The 14,521-nt window shown below is 48.4% G+C and overlaps 4 protein-coding genes across 4 annotated transcripts; 3 read left to right on the plus strand and 1 right to left on the minus strand.

Annotated features, from left to right (window-relative positions):
• Window positions 1–126: 126 nt before the first annotated feature.
• On the minus strand, window positions 127–2,938 carry BP5553_00507 (Cysteine proteinase; the record flags this gene model as incomplete). The annotated part of the gene is made up of 5 exons (XM_032009130.1): window positions 127–1,768; window positions 1,822–2,135; window positions 2,190–2,421; window positions 2,470–2,837; window positions 2,894–2,938. The coding sequence occupies 5 exons, from the start codon at window positions 2,936–2,938 to the stop codon at window positions 127–129; spliced, it is 2,601 nt and encodes an 866-aa protein (XP_031873184.1).
• Window positions 2,939–3,440: 502 nt separating this feature from the next.
• Window positions 3,441–4,662, plus strand: BP5553_00508 (uncharacterized protein; the record flags this gene model as incomplete). The annotated part of the gene is made up of 4 exons (XM_032009131.1): window positions 3,441–3,544; window positions 3,652–4,202; window positions 4,252–4,489; window positions 4,539–4,662. 4 exons carry the CDS (start codon window positions 3,441–3,443, stop codon window positions 4,660–4,662), a joined length of 1,017 nt encoding a protein of 338 aa, XP_031873185.1.
• Window positions 4,663–7,238: 2,576 nt separating this feature from the next.
• Window positions 7,239–9,252, plus strand: BP5553_00509 (SAM protein; the record flags this gene model as incomplete). The annotated part of the gene is made up of 3 exons (XM_032009132.1): window positions 7,239–7,740; window positions 7,799–9,102; window positions 9,160–9,252. 3 exons carry the CDS (start codon window positions 7,239–7,241, stop codon window positions 9,250–9,252), a joined length of 1,899 nt encoding a protein of 632 aa, XP_031873186.1.
• A 650-nt stretch (window positions 9,253–9,902) lies between these two features.
• Window positions 9,903–13,574, plus strand: BP5553_00510 (uncharacterized protein; the record flags this gene model as incomplete). The annotated part of the gene is made up of 6 exons (XM_032009133.1): window positions 9,903–10,483; window positions 10,544–11,603; window positions 11,656–12,418; window positions 12,469–12,702; window positions 12,753–13,115; window positions 13,174–13,574. The coding sequence occupies 6 exons, from the start codon at window positions 9,903–9,905 to the stop codon at window positions 13,572–13,574; spliced, it is 3,402 nt and encodes a 1,133-aa protein (XP_031873187.1).
• Window positions 13,575–14,521: the final 947 nt, after the last annotated feature.

The raw sequence follows: 14,521 nt of genomic DNA on the forward strand, positions 1-14,521 counted from the left end.
TGCTGAGTGTGTGAATGAGTGAACGATACAGGCCTTTTTGGATTGGAAGTTCGATCAATGATAGGATGGATTATATGCTTAGGTACGTAGAACGGGTATTCTATCTAACTCCCTCTCCGTCTCTCTCTATCCATGCCCAACACCCCATAACCCCACCCTCACAGCTCCATCACTCAAAACCTCCAAATCGACCTCATCCATCCCATTCCGTCCCCCCAGCCTCTCAACCACAATCCACAGTCCGCCCTGCATACACATACTCGGACTGACATCCAGATCCGCAGACCGGATGCCCATCGGCGCATCGCTAAACCCGTCATTTCCTGAAGCATCCAGAATAAGCTTGTTAGGCCCCTGTCCGTTCTCCAGCGAGACTTTCAGTAACGGCCGCGATCGACTTGCTGGATGATGCGGTATGCGGCCTGATCGTGCTACGATCCGTAGACGGGTGAGACGCTGCACTGTGAGAGGGGCTAGCATTCGGTCCACGCCGTCTTGGAAGATGAGCATAGGAAGCTGTGTGCTCAGACGTCCTGCTGTCTCTGCGAGGATGGGACGTACTTCACAGGGGATGCTGGAGCCGACGCGGAGGGTGAAGGTTCCGGTTTGTCCTGCTTCGAAGGTCGAGCATACTATTGTGTATTTGCCTTTGTCGGCGAGTGGGAGGGAGGCTAGAGCGCATCCTCGTCGGTAGTCGCCTGAGGACACGAGGATGTCTTTGCTGGTGATGGATGTTGCTCGCTCGCCGTTGGAGTAGACTATCTTGACGTGCACGGCGAGCTCGGGGTCGGATGTCTCGAGGATGAGTGTTACTGGTGTTGGCGCGGGGACGAGGATGCTGAATTGGGGATTTAGAGGGTAGGTGGCGGCGCTGGCGTTTCCGCCTGCTGTCCGTGATGTCCAGGATCCGGTGTGGTTAGTGAAATGGGGAAGGCCCGAGGAGGCGGTTGTGACGGCGAGAGGGCAGCGGGAGAAGAAGGCGAGTGTGAACGAGTATTTTGGTAGTGGGAGGCCTTGCTGTGCGCAGACAACGGTGTATGTTGTTGAGTCGGAGACCTCGAGGCGAGCTAGTGTTTGGGGAGAGTCGACGTATGCGCCTCGATGGAGGGCATCATCGGAGAGATATACACGTTGCCCTGAGGTAGAAGAGAAGACATATAGGCTGATGAAGCCGAGGGCGCTGGAGGTCCCGGATGATGAGGTGGATATGTTCTGTGCTATGTCATGTTCGGAGGTGGCGAAGTGACGACTGAGTAGGATCCAGACAGTTCCTGTCTTGGATGATTTAAGTGCGTATTGGGGATTGTGAATGAAAGAGCCGTGGTTCTTCATGGCAGGAATTGTCCACGAGAAGTGGTGGTCCTGACGATATGTAAAAAGTCCAGGGTTCCAGTTTAAGTAGAGTGATTCGAAGTGTTGTACGATGTCTTCAAGGGTCATCCAAAAAGTTCCTGGGGTTGTAGCGAACCGGTTTGGTGATAGTGCTTCTCTCATGTCTTGAGTCCACGTTCGTTCTTCAGATTCCGGTTCTGGAACTAAGACTTTCCCCTTCCATATCATACCATCGCACCAAGGGTTTTTCACAAGGAGCAGTCGCTGTGTCCCGGCTTCTTTCATATCCAATATAGCATAGTCATGCTCACCTGCCAGTCCAAGTTCTTTCTCTTCCTTATAAGCCAATCTCCCCGTCCCTAGAGTTAACATCACATCGCCATAGCCAAAAGATTTGAGGATACGGTTCCAAAGCATTTCCTGCTGCAGGTCATCACTAGAATGTATCTTCAGCACGTTTCTAGCATATTCAAGCACATGAATAAGCACCTTTGGAGGAATATTTGTTCCGGTATCCAGCCTGTTAGCACCCATAGATCTGTGCCAGAATTGGATCCTGGAAAGTCGTATCCACCTCGAACCTTCAAATAAGCCTTTTCAAGCAATGGTGGCCATAGCAATCTAGGATTGTTCCGATCGATTACATGGAGACAACGTGATGTATTTGAGGCGGGGAGTCGATCATCAATCGTGACTTTTCTGTAGCATCCATTGAAGTGTAGACGAAAGATATACTTCCCATTCTTCGAGATGCGAGGCTGCCCCTTCGATTTGTCAAACGGGTAGATAATAGAGGTGAGCAGCTATGATCATAATTAGTGGGTGAAAGTGCGGGACTCGGTGTCGTTATTGCGTACCTGCCCATGACCTTTCAATGCACGCGCTGTGCCAGCACAGAGACTGGCCACAACAGAACAGTCCGTGGTAATATCTTGTACCAGGTCAATCTCTGCGGCAGAATCCATTAGAGCCTCGTCACTCTGGACAGGAGATCCCGCTATTGGTGATTGACCAAGACTTTCGTGTGGTCTTCCCCACCCAGCAAAAATTTCTGTTTGGGCATCTGAAAGCTTTAAATCCATTGGATCACTGCAGAAATCAGAACCTACTCTAAGTACAGAAAATGGGAAACACTACGTGTAGAGAGATGTCCCATCAGACACCTCATCGAAGACCGAATCATCCGGATCCGAAGTCCAAGGTGGGAATATAAACCCGTGAAGTTTCGAGCCCTCGAGCAGGATAATATCCTCACGCTTTGATGTTTCCCTCCCGGAGACGGGTGCTTTCAGCAAGACTTCTTTGCTCGCAGCAGGTGGCCATTCTTTGGCCTGCTTAATCTCTTCCGCCCTTGAAAGTAATTGCTTGCACTTGCCGCGGAGTCTTGCTTTCTCATCATCACTGTGTGAAAGCTTAATCATCTTCATATATAGCTCGGTTGCTAGAATAGCAGCTTTCAGGGCCTCTTCTTTGGTAGATGACTTGTCCACCGCGGACTCGGCGGCCTATGATTCATGAGTAAGGAGACGATACCTAGCCAAAACTGGACTGGAATCTCTACCTGGGCGTCATCTTCCATCCCCATAGCTGCATGTAGACTGGACATGCAGCCTTGTGCATCCGGATCTGGTGGCAGGATCGTGTAAATATATAAAAGATCGATCTGACGCGTTACTAATGTTCGGGCCCCACCAGGCGTAAGGCGAGGCTAAAGCCTGAGGTCACAGTGCGGGGCAGGGATCGTGCAGTTGCACGGGAATTCACTAAGGGCGTGCCGGTCGTTCGTATGCCGAGGTCTTCCATCGTGCTCTGCTGAAGTTCGGACCGTGGTAATGGCAAATGGCAAATGTCAGCTAGCAATATGATTTCAATATCCGCTCATCATTCCTGACTGGTCCTAGACTCGCCAGCAAGTACAGTTACATGCGCCGGGCCTATCTTCATACAACTCCATTTCTTTCTCAAATTTACCTCTAGTTAAACTAGACTTCATTTCCATCCTCCTACGCCATATCTTAGCCTCGGCTTCCCTTGGTGCGATAATACCATATCAACCTCGCAATCGCTGATTGCGCTTCTCAACCTATATATTCTTTCATTCAGATATCATGGCTGGGCAATCAAAGGAGGCCGCAATCCCCCCTTGGGGTTTGGCGGTTGCTGGAGCCACGGGAGCGGTTATCGCAAATGCGCTGGTGTATCCTCTCGATATGTAAATATGCCCTCTTTCCGCCATAGGATGCCCCTTTCAGTGCTAGATTCTCGCGTCTACTACACATTTCTCTGTACTTTTTGGCTAATAAAACCCCTGGTTTCCAGTGTCAAAACCCGTCTGCAAGTCCAAGTCAAGAGGAAAGCAACAGACGCTCCCGCCACAGCAGACGATCCGGTGCATTATGCCTCGACCTGGGATGCCATTACGAAGATTGTTGACAACGATGGGGTTGCTGGTCTTTATGCCGGTATAGAGGGGGCGCTCATCGGGGTTGCATCGACCAACTTTGCATACTTTTACTGGTATTCGGTTGTCCGATCGCTATATCTCTCCTCCCAAAGAACACCTACACCTCCAAGCACGGCGATTGAATTGTCTCTTGGAGCAGCCGCAGGAGCTGTCGCCCAAATATTTACCATTCCAGTGGCTGTAGTTACAACACGCCAACAAACGCAGGCGAAGGGCGAGAGGAAAGGCATGCTAGATACTGGAAGGGAAGTGATCGCAAGTGAGGATGGATGGACCGGACTATGGAGGGGGCTTAAAGCCAGTTTGGTGCTGGTGGTCAACCCTGCTATTACGTATGGTGCATATCAAAGACTCAGAGAGGTTATTTTCCCCGGAAAAGCCAACCTCAAACCCTGGGAAGCATTTCGTAGGTCCCCTTTACCTAGCCCAAGATATTTAACTAATCGCCTTTACAGTGTTGGGAGCATTGTCAAAGTCCATGGCTACCATTGCAACTCAGCCTCTGATTGTTGCCAAAGTTGGGCTCCAATCAAAGCCCCCGCCATCCCGACAAGGAAAGCCATTCAAAAGCTTCATCGAGGTCATGCGCTTCATCATTGAGAATGAAGGCGTGCTAGGCCTTTTCAAGGGCATTGGCCCACAAATCTCGAAGGGTGTCATTGTTCAAGGACTGCTCATGATGACAAAAGAACGGTAGGTCTTTAAGTCCACAAATATTTGTCAGTGTGCTGATTTGACATAGCATGGAACTTATGTTCGTTCTCCTTTTCCGGTACCTGCGAAAGCTCAAGTCCGACCAACTTCAGAAGGCGGCGGAGCTTGCCGCATCAAAGGCCAAAGTTGCCTTGCCCTTAGTTACGAAGTAGATGATAGATATTATGTGAAAGAATGGTTTCCTTTGGCTCAAGAGTGTTAAGCTGGATATCTTACTGGATAGAACGGCCTGGGTTTTGTGTTTTGTAGATATATGAAATATTTCTAGCATTAGTATATACGGATAGATATAAAAGATTTTCGATCCAGATTTTAATACTGGTTACAGTACTTGACTTCCATAACGCTGGAAATAGTTGAGCGGGCGTGTTTTGTTTAAAGTTGCTGGGGAGCTCGGCATCCGATCGACGAACGGCCGACCGGGGGAAAAGCCGACCCACGTGACGCTCGCTAATCTAGTGCTTCCCACACTGAATTTCCAAGCAATATCATCTGTCATTGCCGATAAACACCTCCACGCAGCACTGAGATTCGCAACAGTTGATCTCTACCGGCAGTCACAATGGCGAGTAAGTAATCGCGGAATGCTATTATGCATGGCAAATGCTAATTTGCGCCTTCGACAGAATCCAAGAACTCGTCTCAGCACAATCAGACCAAGAAGGCTCACCGCAATGGGTAAAGCTTTTTCCTATCCCTCTGCCGCACGACATCGGGATCCTTATGGGATCGAAATGATCTATTTATTCGAACATCTTCATCGGAATGGCTGGAGGCTGACATTTCTCGCGACCTGCAGTATCAAGAGACCAAAGACCTCAAGATATCCATCTCTAAAAGGCACCGACCCAAAGTTCCGAAGAAACCACAGACATGCCCTGCATGGAACAGCGAAGGCCTTGGTACGCCGGATAGCCACTCCCTCATTATGGTTCATGACCGTACTAATACGTGTTCACAGAAGGAGTTCAGAGAGGGCAAGCGGGAGACGGCATAACGGTCGCGTTAAATGTTATTTCCTATGGGATTTGGCTACGGTAGCTGCGCTGGAATGGTTGCATCTTACGAGCGTTTGGGGGCAGATCGACTTACGCAACAAAGGCGCACAGAGCGATAGTTCAGGTCAAAATTCAACGAGCGATACCGCACCAACTCGAGCAGTTCTCGAATCTCCCGCCTCCAATCTCCACTTGATATGACCCCCGTGACGAAAATGAAAGAAACAAGGCATTTGTGTGTACAGCTTTCCGAGCCACTCTATGCTCATAAGTTGAAGGATTATTCTTCGTGCCAAGATCAAACTCAAACCCCTTCATTACCAAACACCTCTTCTCTATACTCCTTGAGATATTGGTGCATGAGAACCGGGTTATATTATTGTAGAGTTCAGAATATATATTTTTCAGGAGCGTACATGAGAAATACAAGATTGAATATTATGAAGGGGCTTACACTGCCACTTGAATCGTGGGATTCAAAGTATGTTTTGATTAGGGCACTTGTCATTCCGGCTCTATGCTATTGTTACAACTCAGCAGTTGGTACAGTACCTATCTGGCTGGTAGACAGTGAAGTTATTAGCCAAATGAAAATGACAATGTCAGCTCATCATGCCAAAGCAAAACTGCTCTCTCCAAAGCATCTCTCATTGTATGTACTGTGACTCAAAACCAATTAAGCTTTCGGATCCACCATTGCATCAGTCAATCGTCACCCATCTTCCCGATATAGGGGATGACACCGCAAACTACTGGCTAGAATAGCATGTGGGGAATATGTTTGAAGCGCTGCTATTTGATTGTATTGGCCTTGACTCGGAGAGGTCTAGCAGAGACCTGCGCGTATTCCGTGCATTCCCTCGTTCTGAAAAGGAAAAGCGGCACCAGAAAAGTGAACACCTCTCAAAACATGATAAACATGATAAACATGATAAACATGATTAAAGGATATTGTGGACACTAGTCACTGTAGTTGAGACATTTGAATAGAATGCTATTTTGAGATTCCTTAAAACAACGTCTTAACGCACTCTTTATCGCCAACGCACAACAGTGAATTTGGGGTCTTGTGGTTTTCCTGTGCCGCTTTTAGCACTTCCGAGTACAAGTAGCGCTACCCTGAACAGTAGGCTGACGGTAAATCACTCCTTTTTCAGCTTCAACAACGACACCAACTCACGTTCTCAACCCATCGATATTTACCGCTGGTCGCAGTTTGCTATTCTCCCGCTGCTGTAAGTTCGTCCCAATATCCTACTTGCCTTCCCGATGCCTCCGAGACGGTCTTCGGTGAGCTACCCAACCTCTGTATCAAGCTGACCCGCTTGGAATAGTCCCAGACTTCCTGTCAGCAGGCTACTGCAGGACACTCTTTGTTACTCTCGCTGCCTCGAACTTGCAAATCTCGGATCGACAATAACTCTCGTTCACAAGTACCATATTTCTATATTCGGAAGCACTAGTGGCAGTGCTCCGGTCTGTCTCGAAACTGCCAGGCATTGATCAAGGTCCTGGAATCACATCACTGCGAAACACCAAGTTACCGCCACGGGCCGCATACTGTCCCACGTACGCAATAATATTTTTCGGGTTCTGGTTGGAGCATTGGGGCTTGACGACGGCGACGCAGAACTAAGCTTCGTTTCAGCTTTGTAAATCCTAGTGATCATCGCTCCGTGTGATTTCTACAACACCAGCCTTTCAGCGTCAACGCGATAATGCTCAATAATATGTCTGCAATCGGGAATCGAAATAGCACACCGATCGAGTCAAACAACACCTCGTCCCTTCGACCACCATCGTCTCGTGCTGTCGGCTCTGGACATCACCTGCGAGCGTCCGCAGACATGGCAGCTTTTCCGAGTTCGCCTTCTTTTAATCGCGCCCGTCCCTCCTCGGACTTTTATGGCACGCAGCCGGGCCAAGGCCAAGGTGGCTCAGAGAACGACGCATCTGACAAGATCGCCCAGCAATGGATTGCTGATATCGACCAGTACGAGACAACTTTGGAAGAGATGGCTGCAGCAACTTTAGACCAAGATTTCAAGGATGAGCTGAGTGCGATCGAGCAATGGTTCAGGGTGCTCAGTGAAGCTGAGCGTACCGCTGCGTTGTATGCTCTACTGCAACAAACGACGCAAGTACAAATACGCTTCTTCATTCAGGTTTTGCAGCAGATGGGGAAAAATCACCCTATGTCCGGTGTGCTATCTCCTGCCAACTTTGACAAAGGTACGTTGAATAATCACCACTTAGGATTGTACACATGCTGACCTTCGCTTTATTATAGACCCGATGTCGAACCGTCTCAGTGATGCGATGAATAAGCTCAGCGTGGATGGCTCAAGAAACTCCCTGACACGGCCACCTACAACACCTGGTACCAAGAGACATTCTGGGCTCGACCCGTCAACAATTAATGCCATGTTCCCCGATGCCGCTGCCGCCATCGCCACCGAAAAGGCAAAATTCACACAGCAGACCGGAAACCCTCCAGCGTCCAACCGAAACAGCGCTGTGTACGACAACCGAAACTCACTTGCAGCACCTCTCATATCCGCCCCTGGCGATTCGTCAGATAACAACCAACAGCCGCCGCCATCTCCATGGGGTTCTCGGGGTCATGAGAATGCTCGGCCAAAGTCGTCGTCCGGGCAGCCTCCCATGGGCCAGTTCATCCAACCCCCACCTTCCGCAGGGCTTCGCTCTCCAGTTGCCCAAGTGTCCGGCGGATCGAATCTGCAAAGCACAACCATCACTGCGCCCGACAACCAAGGTCCTGGACTTCCTCCGCTCTCGCCCTATAATTCAGGAAATGGTAATTGGGCTTCTATGGTTAATACACCGATGGTGTCAAATTTTAATGCTCCAAACGCTTCCACCCAGGCGGATATGGTGGCGAATGCTACCGCTATGAAGCTTGCTGCTCTTTCAACAGTCAATAATCGGTTCGCATTAGATGACGTCCGTAAATATCGTCGGGCTCGGTCAAATGATGGGCATTCATCCAACGGCCCTCTTTCTCCTGGGCTTCCAAACAACATGCCTGGCGCTAATGTTGTCATGATTAATGAGCATGGACAGGTATTGAGCAGAGAGCAGGTGATGGCCCTTCAAGTCCAGCAACAGAATTCGGCGATGGCAGGCCGACGATCTCGCCCAAGCTCTCCGGGACTTCCCATGCAGGGGAGTGGGTTCGGTCAAATGGGATTCGCATCTCCCCAGAATAATGGGTTCCTGGCAGCGTATGATGGGTCATCTCCGCTGCTCAATAATAATGGAATGGCCGGCCTCAATTTAGCCCAGTTTGGGCTAAATGCACCTGAAGGTTATCTCTCAGATCATAGCGATATGGTTAGAGGTCGATCTCCACGTGGTAGGAGAGGTACTTCAAAGCCCCCCGAAGATCCCACAGACCCCAGCCTTCTTCAAGATATCCCCAGCTGGCTGAGAAGTCTGAGGCTTCATAAATACACGGAGAATCTGAAAGATATGAATTGGACAGAGCTCGTTGAGCTTGATGATAAGGCCTTGGAGGACCGGGGTGTCAATGCTCTTGGGGCAAGGAGAAAGATGTTGAAGGTCTTTGAGCAAGTAAAAGGCAAGTAATCGTCTCGGATAAGATGGTGCAAAATACTAACTATTGTGTAGAAGCTAAAGCAGAAGGGAAGTTGTCATAATCGCCAACGAAACGAAACTCCCGGGTTTTCAGCAAAAGTCAGTCAAGCACAGATGAGAGAGTAGTTGGAAATTGTGTAAGAAGTCTTAATTGATGCTCAGGAAGCAAAGATGCCTATCAAACGTTGTCAGGATATTATGCCTGGTTGGATATGTTCATCCGTCCAGCGTGTTTGAGATGGAATATACGTAAATTACGAGGCGCGATTTGGTTGATGCGGTTTATTGTACAGATTTGGAAAAGGAGGAAGAATTATCGAGTTACAAGAGAATCTATCCACTGTCTAATTTTGACAAAAGGTGATTTCTAAACAGTCTCGGTCCACCTAGTTGGTTTAGGTTTCTTGTAATTGTCCAAGGCAGGTTTTGGTGATTTCATACTAATAATATACGTAAACACCTATCAAAGACGTAGATAGGTAGCCTTGCAGAGCATACTAGGTAGGGAAGAAACCATAAAATGCCTGTTCGTTACAGTACTTCATACGGCTTCCAGTTGCAGTTGGTAATTCTACCGGAGATATACCGATGATTCCGGCGAGGCTGCGGCTTGATTTTCTGGCCTCGTCTATCAACCATCCGAACATGAAGCTCGATGCATATTACGATCCGAACGCTCCTTGACCTACCTTAGGAAACAGAGACCGCCCCCTGGGCCACACCTGAGACTACTATGAATTAAACACCACAATCAATCACCTTCGGCCTACTACAACATGCGTCCAATCCTCCCTCATCCAGCCCCGCGTGCAAACGATACCCCTCAAAGCCAATACCCCGATCCTGAGCTTAGCCAGTTGCAAAACCCACCATGGTCTAGTCAGTATCAGTTATATGGGGGTGGGAGGGAACAGGCTGTAAGAGCGCCGGGTTGGGGAGACTTCCATCGAAGATATTCAACATCACAGAGGGGGGAAACAAGCCATCATGATACCCCTCCAGGAAGTCATTCGATTCCACCCGGCCCAACAGGGCTTCCTTCTGGATTCAATACTCCCACTTTTGCAGATCCTAATACGCCAATAGTTACATCGGAGGCAGGAAGAGCACTGTCGAATGTGGATGCGGCCCATGTCCCACCACGAGTCTTGGATTGGCTTCAGAGTGACTCGCCACATCTACACGAACATACTCCCTCATCAGATCACATAACCCCTCCGATGCCGAGTTTTGAAATAGACCCGAATCTCGATACAAGTAGGGCTGAGTTCGCAATTCATACTTCAGAACAGAGGACAAGAAGCAGAGAAAGCTCCGTGGTTGCTGACTTCGCAAACCAGGAGCGACAGGACAGCGAGTAAGCACGAAAGCTAAAATATAGTCTTTTGAAAGCGGTTGTAACTGACTATGTCAATAGTGGATATATTTCAGACGCTGACTCGGAATACCTTGACCATACAGGAAAAATGGAGAAACTGAAGAACGATGTTATTAACCTTAACGACCGCGATTCTGGAGACGAATCTCTCTCCCAGTCACGACAGCCCATCGGTCGTAGAGGCACCAGGGGCAGAGGCCGAGGTACTTTCAGAGGGCCTCGGAGGGCCGCTGAGCCAACTGGGGATGTTAAATTACGATTAAGCCAGGCTTCGCAGTATTTCATCGAAGAGAAATACCCAGAATCAAGAGCGCTTGTCCATGAGGTCATCCGCATCAACGCTGAGACCTACGAAGCATGGACCTTGCTGGCTTCTATCTTCAAGGAAGAGGGGGATATTAACAGCGCGGTGTACGGTCTCATGTTCGCAGCCCACTTGCGTCCCAAGCACTTGTCGGCATGGTTCAACTGTGCCAGATTTGCACTCGAGGAAACAGGGGATCTGCGGCCTTTCTACTTGAGATCTGCCCAATTCTGCTATGCCGCTGCTGTACGTGCGGATTATAAAAGTCTGGAGGCTCACTTCGGGAAAGCCGAAGTCTTCTTAGAGCAGGAAAAGTACAAAGGTGCAATTTCGGAATACCAGACAATTTTGAAGCTTAATCCCCACAACATAGCAGCTTTGCGGAAATTGGCTGAAGCGTGTATGGGAGCAGAAGCTGTCGACGTTGCCAAAGATCGTTACAAGGAAAGCATTGCGTACATCAGGACATCCCCAGACAAATTTGACCAGTCTTTTGGCTGGGAAGATGTCTATGTATATGTGGAGCTCTTTGCGTTCGTTGGCCAGTATGGTGAAGCTATTAGAGAGCTGAAAACACTTTCTCGCTGGCTATTGGGCCGTGAGGACGAATACTACTGGGATAGTATTACTGCAGATGATTGCGAATTTGACGTGGACAATTCCAGAAGGCTTGCAATCTCTGACTTTGCAGTCGATAAATTCCCTCTTGAGACTTATGGAATGAGTCTGCCTCTTGAGCTCCGGGTCCAGCTTGGGTTTTATCGCTTACGACTTGGTGATCAGGATGAGGCAATGGTAACATCCCTATTCATATTCCCAGCTTTTGCTTCTATTAACGGACCTCTAGCGTCATCTAGAATACCTTGATCCCTCGAACACAACCGGCGAAGATATTGCACTGAACAATCCATTCCTTTACCTAAATACCGCAAACCAACTCTTTGAAGCAAACCTTTTCAAGGACGCGTTAAGATTCTATGAGCCTTTAAAGGAGATCCCTGAGGAGATCACTACATCACTATATACGCAAATGGGGCTATGCTTTCTAGGCGAAAATCAGAGGGAAGAGGCAGAAACCCACTTGAAAATGGCCGCAGAAATGGACGAATCTAATGAAGACGCTCGAATGCACCTAGCAAAATTGTATGAACAACAAAAACGACCGCAACAGGCGCTTGAGGTAGTCAACGAAGTCATCTCAATTAAGCGCAAGAAAAATTCTGAATTAGTCCGAAAAAGTACATCAAAGGATAAGCAGGCCTTAGCGGGCCAATTTCGAAAACCCCCGAAAGATCGGAGAGCTTATAGAACCTCTACGCGACCGTTAGCGGACGAGCGTGTAAAAGCCCAAACAGAAAAGGCACAGCATCTTCAGACCCAGTATTACATTATGAAGAGCATGCTTGACCCTATGAGGGAAGGGGACGTGGAGGCCATGCACCAATGGATGAATGCTGCCCGCGATCTTACAGAGGACTTCAGACAACTCAAAAGCTTCTACCCTTGGGATAAATATATTCAGTTTCAGGAATACAGAGACGCGGAACGAGTACAAGCCATGACAGCTTTAGATTCCGATTTATCTTCAATGGCTGAGCGATTAGCCCGGAGTTAGTTGCTCCCATTTTCTAGACTTAGAAATCCGCTAAGAGTTCCACAGGTTTCGAAACGAATCGTACGGATAAGGACGAAATGGTGCAACCTAAAGTTGTACCTACGGAATATAGAGGGATTTCTTTCCAATCTTGGCTCGACATCCTCATGGAATACGCCATTTGTAACGCTAGAAATGGCAATACTCGAGAGTCATACGAAGTATGCAACGCTGCAAAAGACGCTATCATCTACTACCATTCCCCGGAGGATATGTTTTTAATCCACCTATGTTGGTGTAGTATGTCAAGACGGTTTGGTTTAAATGGATAGCAGCTGACTTAATCTTAGTGTGTGCGCTAATCTCGAGCGACGAAGAAACAGTTGTATCCATGGCACGATTTTTCATGAGGGATTACCAATTCACGACAGATTCATACAGGCTCTTTGGTGTCTTGACTCGAATGTGCCAGTCGCCGGTTTCATGGTACTGCGCAGGGCCGACCCAGAAGTTTGTGCTCAGGCAAATAAAGGCCATGGATTATGCCCTCATGGACGAAGAGACTCGCAATGAGAAATATTTCCACGAGAAGGGCTCTTATTCAACTCTAGACAAGCATGGCAGGCCTATTATGAATGACGACCTAGATATTTCGCTCCTCATGCTATACGGGTATATTCTCTTCGTGGGCAGCAGTTATGCATATGCTATAAGTATGAACCTTTTTTATCGATATCGATATGGTGAAACCGGCTGATTCATAATCCGCAGACTACTTCCTACGCGCCCATGCGCTAGATCCTGATAACCCAATGATCAATCTTAGCATAGGCCTTGCCTACCTCCACCACGCTCTTAAACGCCAAGCTGAAAACAGGCAGTATGGCATCCTCCAAGGACTTACTTTTATCCTTCGTTATTACGACGCGCGCAAGAAGTCCGATCTCATTGAAGAGCGGCTGGAAGCACATCACAACCTGGCTCGGGCATATCACATTCTCGGCCTTCCGCACCTTGCGATTCCTTACTATTGGAAGGTCTTACAGGAACATAAAGGTGATACTAAAGAGAACTTGGTAATTGAAACGGCGTATAATTTACAGACGCTCTATACGATGTCTGGGAACCCAGAGATGGCACAGAGCGTTACGAAGGAGTGGCTGGTCATCTGAATGACTTCGCATATGCATAATGCAAATGTCTTCCGCTGTTATAGCGTAATACGAGACTGGAATACCGCCAATGACTGACCGGCGGTGGGCAGCCCTGGGCTATTGATGCCATTACATACATACTCGTATGGGCCTGACCGACCATCATACCGCCTTCTAAATGAGACTCCTGAAGCGGGACCAGCCTCCGGTCCAGAGTTCAATTATGCATCCGGGTGTTGCCTCTTCTCCTTCTCCATGGACATAGCCTAGAGACTGCAAATTTTACGTCTTTCCGCGTGGGGCTACTTCTCTGCTGCCCTGCACCTCCAAAAAAGCACCAACCTCCACAGATTGCACGAAACGCCAATAAGGCAGCTATTGCGAATTTGCTACTTCTCCAACGACGACGGATTTGGGTGGTACGTTTGGTGCCTATTGAAGTGTCAGATAGGTTGCTGGACCGTTATCTCAGAAACAGGCTGGCTAAGGAAGAAATAAGGGACCAGTCGCCGTGAGGGTGTCATCCCTATAAATGTAAATAACTGGGCGACTTGACACTTCAACTCGGTTGCTTCCAAAGCACTACATTGCAATAGCACCGAACAAATATGTCAGAAACTCAACACGTTCAAAATTATTTACAGGGTATCTGTTGAAGTATACTATATTCACCTTCCATCCCCCGATACCACTCCGCTCCTCCATTCGCCTAGTCCCCTTCCTAACTACCCTACCCGACCAACCCTCATAGAACCAGTACCTTAACTACTGTGACCGTTCAGACCTAGGAGAGTGAAAGAAAACATAGCAAAAATCAAGGCAATGCTAACGCAAATGATGCTGACCCATCCATGCACGCCGTAACGAATCGAAAAAGAACAGCGAGGAAAATTCATTAACACGTCACGATGCCATAACTTGCAACGAAACCCTAGTTTTACAGCACACTTAGGGTGCAGAATAAT

Source organism: Venustampulla echinocandica (assembly GCF_003357145.1).
Source record: "Venustampulla echinocandica strain BP 5553 chromosome Unknown scaffold_0, whole genome shotgun sequence".
Lineage (NCBI taxonomy): Eukaryota > Fungi > Ascomycota > Leotiomycetes > Helotiales > Pleuroascaceae > Venustampulla > Venustampulla echinocandica.